At 44.3% G+C, this 12,152-nt stretch overlaps 1 protein-coding gene across 1 annotated transcript in view; it reads left to right on the forward strand.

Annotated features, from left to right (window-relative positions):
- Nucleotides 1–5,342: 5,342 nt before the first annotated feature.
- LOC135366395 (cullin-4A-like) overlaps nt 5,343–12,152 on the forward strand; it is a 30,626-nt gene continuing 23,816 nt past the window's right edge. Inside the window, exons 1-4 of the mRNA XM_064599079.1 lie at nt 5,343–5,734; nt 7,066–7,285; nt 10,848–10,917; nt 11,041–11,114. Of these exons, the coding sequence (XP_064455149.1) occupies nt 5,458–5,734; nt 7,066–7,285; nt 10,848–10,917; nt 11,041–11,114 (641 nt within the window). The 5' untranslated portion in view covers nt 5,343–5,457. The remainder of the gene's footprint in view (nt 5,735–7,065; nt 7,286–10,847; nt 10,918–11,040; nt 11,115–12,152) is intronic.

Below are 12,152 nucleotides of genomic sequence, written 5' to 3' on the forward strand. Positions count from 1 at the left end.
AGAAAACATTCTATCTTATCAGACAAGGTTACTGATGGTACACTTATGCACGAATTCCCCCATTTTCTTTATCGTTAAAGCTTCCAAGTATAGTAACGCCCCTTGTTTCTTGTTTTTATACAAAACTTTTGTGCTATTTAAGTCGGGTTCACATCCATTACACTGTGCGAGGTGCCCACCTAATGTCGTTTCCATTCTTTTACTATTTTTGTTATGTTCTCTTAGTCTTGTGTTTAAGCACCGTGTTGTCTGTCCAACATATTTCTTCCCACATTTTAATGGAATACTATACACTACCCCTATAGCACATTTAACGTACGTTGTTTGATGTTCAACTTTACACCCGGTGTTCCGCTCCTTATTTACACTATTTAGTAGGGAATTAAGACCCCATCCCTTTCTAAACACGACATCTATCCCAAACTTCTTCGATAATTTCTTTAACCTATGCGATGCCTTATGCACATACTCAATGACAGCGAACTTATTCTTCTCCCTAGCCCTTTCTTGTTTTGATCCATTTATTAAACGTGTTAGTACACGACTCAATATGTCAGTGATAATTGCTTCCGGATAACCAGCCCTCTCAAGTCTATGTATTTGCGCAACACAACTCGCAAACATTCTGTGCTCACAGGATCTCTCTAGCGCGTTTTTTACAACATTTTGAGCTGTAGCATTTTTTACAGTTTTTGAACAACATGAATCAAAGGGCATCAAAGGTTTCTCTGTTCTTTGCTTATATTCCCAACAAAATTTTTCCTGACAACATGTGATTTCATTTCATAAAAGATGTCATACCAACCCGCCCAAATTTTAACCTTATTTCAGTTAATACCATTATACAAATTGCGTAGGATTAACTAACTGAAGGTCACATCTGACTGTTGACCATCTGAGGTTCAGGGTGTGTAGGGCGAGATTTAGGATTTTCTGGACACCCACACGGACACACGGCTGGCAGCAGTGTTGCTTCCTTGCTTACAAAGTGCTCCAGTGCCTTACTGTAGCATCGATTACGACATTGAATGGGCAGGTTTTGTAACAAACCTGACATAATCACTCCATGCATCGCTAGGGTGCCCCCACAGTCATTCTACTCTCTCCATCCATGTTCTATTCAGGTTTTCTTTCACTTCAGCATTGGCTTTAACCATTTTATTTATTTATTTATTATACGTTAAAGGCCCATACGAGCATTACATAAGGGGGGGGGGGGACAAAATGATAGTATCACAGCATAGCAACAGTAGTGAAACAACAATAGCGAATAACACACACACACAAAGTATCAAAGGCACACAATGCAAACGAAATACACGGGAATGCGACAAACACATGACAGAAGTGTGCCATATGAGTCCTTTTTGAAACTTGTCCTTTTTGAGGTTGAGAAACTTTCCTTTTTGAAACTCAACAAGGTTAGTGATTATAACGAGAGATGAAGGTAAGGTATTCCATTCGGAAATCGCTAATGTGAATGCTAATGAATGACTTCGAAAAATTCAACGGACGAGCTCTGGGGCAGATGATATAACAAAGATGTCGAATTCGACTTAGTCGAAGATGAGGAGTAGACAAATCAATGTCAACGAAAGGAACCTGTGAGCAATATAATCTGTGGAATAAAGACAGCCGCGCTGTCTTTCTGCGAACAACAAGAGGGGGGATGCCAACTTAGGAGAATTCTCAATATTCTGCAGCATGTTTTGCTGTGGTAAGTAGATGGCACATATGCAGTTGACTTCCCGCTTCAATGCTGGCAACGCAGCAACAGCTGGCGAACCAAACAAGGAGCACAATGCACAACAACATGAGCGCAGATTAGCACATTTAATGTGAATGTAATGACATGTAATGTGTGACATAATGATGGTGTCAGTCATTGCACGGTGATGGCATAGGAAAGACACGGAACGCATTCTTTGAGAGAGAGAATTGTGTAAATTTTGTCTGCCCTTGCACATACGTGTGCAAAAAAATGTGTCAAAACTTCCTCAATATGTGAACTGTTTGTCATAATTAATATGTAACAATAATGTTTGTTTCACTGTACCATATGTGCCACTCGTTGAGGTATGCATACTGTTTAAACATGAGGCGAGAAAAAAAAAAGTCTAGTTTGCTCAAGCCAAATTGCTTTCTTTTGCAAATGTCATTACACCCGTTTGCCTACAAACCACTCACATTTCTGTGAAAAAAAGAGAACAACTCCCCAAGGTTACCTTCTTTTTTGCTGTTTGACCTAGTTGTGAGACAGAAATAGCACATTCTCCACTTCCATTCTAGTATGTTGGGAGGATTTTGTGACTTGTCTGAAGAAGAAGTAAAATAAGGAAAACAAGTAGGTACAGTAAGACCTCCTAAGTTGAACACCTCCCCCATGTCCGACAAGATTTCATTGCACCGGCAGGCTCCCACTGAAACTACACGGGGATCGGACACCTCCCTATCCTGGAAGTAGGACAGGGCTTTCCCTACTAAGTTGGACAGAAGCCTGGCAAAATTATCTCAATCTCATCCCACCTTTGCACCGAAAAGACCCAAAATGAGCCAGTGCCCTTGACTTTCACCTTTTTTTTTCCTATACTGGACTCATCATTTTGTTGTAAGGGGTACTGTCAGTCTACATTGTAAATATTCTTTGGTGTGAGCACTTGTCTTCTGTTTGTCTAAAGCCTTTGTACGTGCACTGCACCAAGGCAATCAAAAGTGGGCTGACGGTTCAGAGACAGGTCCTTGAGCTAAATTCAGAGTGGAACTCTCAAGCAAGCAGCACGCTGCTTGAAAGGCTCCAAAGGTAATGCCACTGAGTGGCGTCCGCACGGAGCTGAATCTACCAAAATCAGCAATAATTATCAGTGAAGAGTGGGTAGAGAGGTACCAGGTACCTAATTGAAGAAGGGGGACATTTCTGTCATAACGTAAAAGCGCTAAAAACAGGACGAACATGAGACACACACACAATGTTCTGTGTGTCTTGTGTTCGTCCTGTTTTTATCGCTTTTACGTTATGAAAGTCTATCACCAACAAGCCCAAAGGGATGTTTTAGGGGACATTTCTGGCAACACAGCTATGTTCTTTTCCATTTTTTGATTCCCTCGTATTCTATAACCCTGACACCTCCCTAAGTAGGACACGTTTCGACTGCACCGCGGGTGTCCAAGATAGGGAGGTTTCACTGTATGTACATGGTCAGGCAACATTAAAATGTTTTCGCGCATCTTCTCCCAACAATTTTGTTCCTCCATGGACGAAGCCTTCCCAACCACCTCTCAATGCATTGGTATGGGCGACCCGGTTGGTTACGTGTTCGCCCACTAATCCCAAGGTTGCAGCTCGAACCCAACCGATGGCGCCACCAACTTGGTGCCAGGGCACTAAGTAGTTGCTTAGACACACTATCTTCCGTGAAGGACGTTAAATACAGTCTGTCATATGTCAAGATTTCGGCGCCCATCAAAGAACGCTTGGGTGCAAAATTAACACCACACCCAGTTGTGCAACTTTACGAATTGCAAGGGAGGGGGGAACCCGGTGAATCTTAGTTCTCACAGACCAATCCATAGAAACACAAAAGGGGCTCATGGAGGCCTTATGACACATGCTCGACCAAATATGATAGAAGGTAGTGAATGAAATGCATTGCTTTAGTTGCACGTGTTCGGAGAATATTATCTTGTAAGGTCTGCTACGATTTCCACCAGAAATTGTAGTGAAGTGGTCTGTTCTTTATGGTGAATGTGTAGCACTATTTTCTTTTGCAAGGAGAAACCAAACTAAAAGGTATTTCAGCACCCTAAAAGCACACCCTACCATTCTTTTTTTTTTTCGTGATAGCCCCCAAATTCTACATTTATCATGTTTTTCTGCGTCAAGCAGAATCTTAGTATTTCTGCTCACAAGGTAGAGCCAAGGCATAACAGGAATGCACCATGCAAAGAGCAAAAAAGGGCCAGCTAGAGCACCGAAATCCAGAGCCCGTCCCGCTGCCGAAATCGGGCCTCAAAGTCGTTTTGACAGCGGACTCGGGCCGGGCTCAGGTTCAGTCCGAGAGTTGTCAGGCCCAGTCTGGTCGAGCTTTTGTAAGCTATTCTTTCGCAGTATTTAATCCTTAACACTTAATTACGTTTTGAAAACAAAGCAACCCTGTACCTGGGGCCTCCCTCCATCTCTCTGCTAAAACGCTACTTCTCGACTTCACCATGTTGTGGATCTCGCTCTTGCTGCGGTGTTTACTCTGTACAGGCACGCAAGACTCGATGCCCACGTGTTGCCACAAGTACAAACTGCATCAAAAGCTATGCTTTGCACATTCCAAGTATGTGTGGTTTACTGTGTCCGCCACATTGCAACTGCGGGCCAAGCTTTCGGCAGCCAGGTCGGGCCCTAGTCGGGAAAGCCTCCGTTGATGTCGGGTACGGTCCAGGCTGGGCAGAGTTTCCAGCTGGGTCGGGCCGGGCCTGTGCAGTGCTCTAGTGCAGGGCATCTGGGGCGGTGTCCTCATCCCCCCCATCCTTCTGTCGTCACCCAGTGCTTCATTCGATCTTTGGCATTGTATGCAGCAGTGGCATAGCCAGGAGGGGGGGGGGGGGGTTCAAACCTCCCAACATCGTACCTTTGGTAGTGCATTTGGAAGAGGGAAATCCTCCCGTCAATACGTCTTCCAAATATCTTTCTGGCTACGCCAGCGCTACACAGCGTCCTAGCTCGTTTCTTAGGAACCCTGCATCTGCACCAGCCTCGCGGGCACCACAGGGTCAGACATAATTGTCCTCGGTGGCCACAATCAATGCGATATGAGCAGGGATTCCCCCTCCATATGTTAGTTTCTGGGAAAACTATAGGCATAATGGAAACGTGGTATCCCATGCGTTTAGGGTCGGCGTAGGCCGTCCAACAGGAGTAAAGGGCAGTCCACACGACCATCGCCGAAAAAACTAACATAAACGATAGCAGTGTCATGCAGACTTGCTTGAGATCTCCATCAAAGGCGCACAGTCTATGTTATTATTAGGACACATGGTTTACCAGGGCGGGGGGATTGCTTTCTTATCCGTTGGACAGTTGTCCGTAAATTTCCCACCAGAATAAAGTGGAACCAGTGGAACCGCTACAACTTCCACTGATCTCACTCTCCTTTGAGAAATGATTGGTTTCGCTTTCGATGTTGTAGGTTACGTTTTGAAGTTGAAGGTGTCGTTTGCTTTGTAGCAGTAAATCACATGAAGCTTGCAGGGAATGGTGAAGAATACTGCAAATACTGCACCTCTATTATTTTTTTCTTATAAGAACACTTTGTAGATGGCGCGAGTTTTGGTTTGTTTACGCGCGGTGCCATCGAGAGTGCGACGGCCATACTTTGATTTCTATTTTGATTTGTGAAGTGGAATTTCGCGAAGTGTCCGTAAAATATACCAATTTTTTCGCTTCCATTTGCAAAGAAATGTATTCCTATGTCAGCCATAAGTAGACATCCGAGTAGTGACGAAGCCAGAGCAGACGAAAATCTAGTTTGTCGCAGACGAAAGCTATCAGAAAATCACGCCGTCATAGAGCGTCCGGAGAAGAGGCTCAGAGACGAACACGGCAATCCCGCAATGACGGACACTGGGAATCAGAAAAGGCCCAACTATTCGTCTTTAACGGGTTCCAATGGAGTCACAAGGACAGTGTCGCCGTTGGCGACCAGTAAGCCCAGTTCAGCGAAGAAATTGATCATCAAAAACTTCGGTAAGCCACGGTCACCACAATGCCCGGAGAGGATTGATCCCAGTGCTAGCACTCGCTAATTTACTTATTACATCTGCCCATCACGTCACTTATGGCATCATTAAAAGCTTATAAATGCGTATGTCATCTTTGCGGCTCAATAAATCTTTCATTGTGTCGTAAAACCAACGTGCGCGCATAACGTTGCTACGGCCTTCGTGCTCCGTGAGTTATACACTGCATCAGAGTATGCGTCATTAGAAACGCACTGCCGAATGCATTCACGTTCTCGTTCCCTCGACTGTATCTTGATTGTCATGTTTGCGTCTCGTGGTGTAAGCTGGTAGACACACATATAAGCATACTGTTTACCCGTGGTTATCTCGGGTCCCCCGCTCTCGGTTAATCATCCAAACTTAAACCTCAACGAGACGTAGTTCGTTCATTTTTATGCATTAGCAGTCTTCATCTGTGTTATGGAATGTTGTAATACCGAACCTGTTGTAGCGCACACAGCTGCGACTATTAGGCTTTACTTTGGCACAGCATCGGTCTAAATACGTTTTGTAGTTAGCTAATGACAGCGAACATCTGAAAATAACATCTACATGAGAGTATACCAGGTTGCACTATTTGTACTTGGGCTCGCTCGCAGTAACATGAATCACAGTATGAATGCGGTTGTTGAAGCCCTGACACTTGAATCTCACGCCATGAATTCAGTCTCGTCGTTCTGATGCTATGTATGGAATTGATGGGAACAGCATGCCCTTAATGGAAAGAGGCAGCCATCGTTCAGTCGCTACGTCCGAAAAAGGAACAGATGAATCTTGCAACCGCAATCTTTGTTGCGTACCAGTTTAGTTGCGGCTGAAACTCCACGATGCACCAGTTGCGCACATGTGTGGTATTTGCTTACCCTTGTCACATTACTTGCACGCCTTCGCAACATTTCATGAGAAAATCATCCACCTACGTCTACATATCCAGTAGCCGCAAATACATATTGAAGAAGCGCTACAGTATAGCATTTTAGTTGTTGTCTTGGTGATGTTTCTTACAATCAATGTACCTGATAGGTGCGTTTTATGCGTAAGACTTTATTATATTGCTCTTTGATTTACAATTTCCTGGATTGTGCTCGTGGGGTTGCAACATACTTTTCTAAAAATAAAAAAAAAGGGGAATTTTTCCCACAGCTTCATATTGGCACATTATCGAATCAGCTGTTGGGACATATAGACCAGACTTCCTATGTGCCTGCAGCGTTGTTGAATCGGGGGAAAAATGAAATCTCGTGCTAGATTGGTCACACTTAATGGGCACGCTTACCGAGCTCCGTGTTTTTCCAGAAAAACCCCGTCTGCCAGAAAATTACCAGGAGGAGGCATGGAGCCAACTGAAGGAGGCGGTGGTTGCCATCCAGTGTTCTCGGCCAATCAGCACGTCTCAGGAGGAACTGTACCAGGCGGTGGAAAATTTGTGTTCGCACAAGATGGCCGCGCAGCTGTACGACAACCTCAAGAGTTTGTGCGAACAACACGTGCGTGCTTGTGTCGACCAGTTCTTCCGGTATCCTTTGCACGGTTATCTCGCGAGACACCCAGATGTCTTGTGCCCGCAGATTTCATGCTTGTGCTCTGTGCTTTTTCTTTCAGTTCAATTCACTGTTCAGTTCAATTGATGTAATTGATGCTAACCATGAAGCAGCCGAGGCAGCGCCACCTAGTTGCAGAAGGCCTGCTCATTACCTCCTCTCCCTGCTTCGCTGCGTGGACACGTAAAGTCAGAATTCGTCTGCTACTGCTGCGATTCCCCGTTCCGCGAGTTCGAGAACTCGCAAATGATCGCACCTAACTTTGAACCTGCGGACGTAAATCTGTAGCACGAGTTACTAGATTATAACGACCATGTCATAATCGGCAACCCCTGTGAAGAGCCCGTCCGCACGATCCTCTAGGGGCACTACTCATCCGCCCGCGACATCTACATCATGATTGGACAACGGATGAATTTTGAACGTGCAGAAGCAGACGAACGACTGCCGTGGCAGACGACAGCAACAGCTCGTATAAAAATGTGTAGAATGATGATGATAATCAACTTTAGAAAGAAGCATCTCCCGTGGGACACCCACCGCGTGTACAAAAATACTAAGGAAAGCTGAAGAACAAAGTATTGCAGAAATGGAGGAAGCAGTAACCGGGCGGATGAGTAGTGCCACCGCTAGCTTCTAAATGCGGCGGCATGACATGGTCGTTACAATCTAGTAGGTCGTGATCTGTAGACAAAATGGGCAACATGCTTTTGTGAAAGATATGAGACTGTTTTGCGCTTTATTTTAAAGTTTTCCCCGTTTAGTACGGGGTGACGTTCAATCACCACTCGCAGACGACGGCGGTTCGTCTCCGTGGCTACGACTGCTGAAAGCACGTTCGTGATTGGTTACGGCCATTAAAGACACGATCCTGATTGGCTGACTCTTAGTTGTTACGTCACGTCGAAGAGCGAGCAGGCTTTCCGTATCCAGGTGGTGGTGGCTGAGGGGAAGCGTTCTTAGTGTAGAAGTGGTGTGTCATCAGTTATGCCTTCTTGAAATGCAGCCTGAATACCTCGCGTTAATATTTCTATCTTTCTGCCATTTGGCATGCATGCACACAATATTTTTACCACACAGGTGTATCGACAGTGTGTTGATTACTACTAAATGCAACATGTGACACAGAATTTCGCATAATTTTTTTGCGTTTAAAATACTGGACTACTGTGTATGGTCCTACACAGCCTATATTACCTACACTACATTCTTCTTTACTGCAAGGCCACCCTCACACCACTGACATCTGTTGTGATGTCCCGACCCTGGAGTGTGGGTACCACACCTCACACTTTAGTTTCGAAGCACATATGCAGTCATAAGTTGATCAAAATTTCTTGGGCACTTGTCTGTCATTGTCCTTTCCCAACAGAATCCTGGCAACACTTCTTCAGCATTGTCTTCCCGGTCTGCCCAGAAGCCTTTTGTTTCCCTCGCACTCTGCCAGGGAAGCCACGCATGTTCACCGCAATAAGCATGCTTGATACGGTGGCGATATAACTTATCGGCGCACATTTTAATTAGAGCCTGAAGTTTTCGGGAAATATTTTTTTCTAAATTCGGGGGGCAAAAATCGGGTAAATAAATGTGTGCACTAAATTCATGCGAATTCGGGTGAAAAAACTTCCATTACACTAAAATCGGGGAGAAATCGGGCTCAGTTATTCAAACTAACTGAAGCGGTTTGGTACAAACGGTGATGTAACTGAATTTTTCCGCCAAACAGGCAAGTTGGTGCATTCCTACAGACATCCCAGAGAGGGCAATTTGCCTGGTAAAAATCGGGTTTCACCCTAAAGAGGCAACCTTCAATTCGGGGTGCAAATTCGGGGAAGAATCGGGTAAAACCCTAAAACTTCAGGCTCTAATTTTAATGCATGATGCGACAATTGCCATTTCGAAAAGACTGTCCAGATTTTCTTAGTGCTATCGCGGCGTTGTTGCCAGACTAAAAGACCTCGCACATGCTCTGCTTCTTAACGCCACAGTTAGGGCCGTGCGAATATTTGCAACTTTCAAATACATGAGCAAATATTGTGTATTTTATGCGAATTTTTAATCGCATATGGAATTACATGTTTAACTTTCAGATCAAAGGGATATTTCAGTAATTCCAAAGCTGTATGTGTAATTCCCAAAAATGCCACAAAAAAAGGGTGTGAAACAAAAATGAATGCTGCTTCTCAGAAAGTTCCATGTGCACCTGCCCATATGTAGTATGTGCTATATATCTGTACATATACAGTATATTTATTAGGTTTGGTTATAATATGATTATTCGCTTCATATTTACTTCAGTTTTTGGGGCCTGTTCTCGCATACGGGGCTTTGACCCACAGCGCTGGAAATCGAGCTCTCTTTTCTGCCCTTGTGTTCTCACTTACAAAACAGATCACTCGGCATCTCAAGTCTCGTGAAACTTCATTGACGACGTGACGCAGTGTCATTTCGTCTTGCGTTGATTCGCGATTTCCGTAAGCTACGCCGACGCAAAGCTGAGCTAGCTGAGCAAACGGGAAATTTGATGGCTAGTTCAGTTCACCACGGCTCTAACGCAACAACGCAAAACCAGGAAGCAAAACAGTCACAAAAGCATCATGTCGTCTGTCCACGGCTGCTTTCGCGGACTGTTTTTCTAAATTGTATTTCACAGCTATAATACACTGCAGAGCAGAAAGGTTTTGCATGGTGACCCCTGGTGGACAGCATGACAGATGAGACATGGTTTTTCCGGCCACGTTAAGTGTCACCTCGTTGCTCCTTCAAAGGGGCATTAAACAGCTTCCCGGTCATTCTCCAGTTATCAGCTGGGTTGAAGAACATGACTCCCAACATCTAAATATGTAGTTTTGTTTGGTTCTAGCGAGCGTATTTACCGTGAGACAATGTTATTGGAAATGAGTAACCTGTGCAACTCCCTTTCCCGTTTTTGGAGAGCAGTTTATGTCACAAATCTCGCACGTGTAGCAACTCTGCATTTCAGGCTCTGAAGATCGGCGCGATTAGCCAATGACGGGCCACGTCGAGACAAGCTGCGGAGTGTTCTAGTTGTGGAAGTACCGTGGCGACCTCGCGGAGCAATACAGCGCAGAAAATGCAGCTGAATGGCAAAATTGCCATCTGAATTGGAGGCGTACTCCACTCCCTTCATAATGATAGCGCATGTCTTTAAACGTGAAATTAAATTAGCTTTCTCATAATTTGGTATTGAGAGTTGAAAGATGGGCATGTTTGTACGGGTCCATATTCCAAAAGGGATGAGCACACAAAACAGCAGACGACACGGGCGAGCTCTGGTTGGTAGTTTGAGCTTGTCCGTGTCGTCTGCTGTTTTCTGTGCTCTCCCTTTTTGGCAAGTAGTAATCTTGTAATCTGAAAACTCTTATCATATACATGTATAACGTCATCACTACCTTAGTAACTTACATTTCAGTGATTTCTTTCTTCCTATATGTTGTCCAACACTTTTATGTTAGTTTTCGAACTATTTATCTTTGTCCCCCTCTCGAATTTTTCTTGACCGTTATCATTTACCAGGGAGTCGATGGACAGTGGACTTTTTCTTAAGTTGATGAACGACTGTTGGAAATCACATTGCCAACAAATGGTGAGTATTGTGCTTCTGGCAAGCTCATCGTTAAGTTGTTTCTTTGATGTTTGCTTGATGTGCATCGTTCCAATCGTACTCAGGTACTCACTCACTACTCACATACTCACTTTTTGTGTGCAGATAATGATCCGGAGCATATTCCTCTTTCTCGATCGGACGTACGTCTTGCAAAATGCTGCAGTTGCTTCTATATGGTAAGCTCTAGTATTCAGGTTGTCAGTTATCGTAGGTGGCTTACCCCCAGAAGGATTCTTTTTACAGTATTCATTTATGTGGCGTGACACGAGGTTGGAACTTTCGGCAATGTTTTGCTACTTTTATCATGAGCATTATGACCTCTGTTGTTGATGCACACAAAAAAAACAATGATCATCATCATCATCATGAGCCAGATGCTTCTGGGCTCAACCAAGTTTCTTTCAAAATATATACAATTGGGCAGTGCTCAATAGCATACAGCTTATTTTCCCACGTGTGGGGATATTCCCATAGCAGCAATACATGGGCTGTTCAGCACAAACTACAGTGAGACAAAAGCTATAGACAAGGGCAGTTTATTTATCCATACTACAGCCTGCTTTGGCTGTCCAAATAGGGAGGACATCGTAACAAGCAATCAAGAACGATACATTGCCTCTGCACCAGTACCAACAAGAACAGTTGCAGGTCGTGCGAACATCCATAAGGAATCTTCTGTGGTTTTGCCTTGTAGCACATGTTTGCCCAAAGGTTACATGTTGTTAACGAGAAGGTAGAGAAGTTTAAGATGGTGGATTTTTCTGCGTGTAGACAAGGGTTCTGTGTTACTTGAAGAATACAGTGACGCGACTGACTTTCGAGGATTGTATTAGTTGTAAATAAAACGGAGAGCACACATCTGGACAGATTCAATCTCATTGACATTTGACTGTATGTGGGGATCTCGAACTATGTCCGTTAAAAGCTGAGTGGAAAGGGGATTTGAAAAGGGGAAAGGGGATGTTACCATAGGTCACAAGCCTTTGCATCAAATGGATGTCAGTTGACAAAGGGTCAGTGTGTGCTCATGGTGGGAATCGAACATGCTCCTCCTCCTCCACTACCACTATGCTACACCGATGTCGCGCTCTCGTCAACATACCAAGTCCTCAACAAAGAAGGCACTGACAACCATTCACCCTGCTGACAATTCCTCCTACATTTTTCCTCTATACAATCTCGCATTCACACACAGACAAACGAACAAACCAAGA

The sequence above is a fragment of the Ornithodoros turicata genome, chromosome 8 (assembly GCF_037126465.1).
Source record: "Ornithodoros turicata isolate Travis chromosome 8, ASM3712646v1, whole genome shotgun sequence".
Lineage (NCBI taxonomy): Eukaryota > Metazoa > Arthropoda > Arachnida > Ixodida > Argasidae > Ornithodoros > Ornithodoros turicata.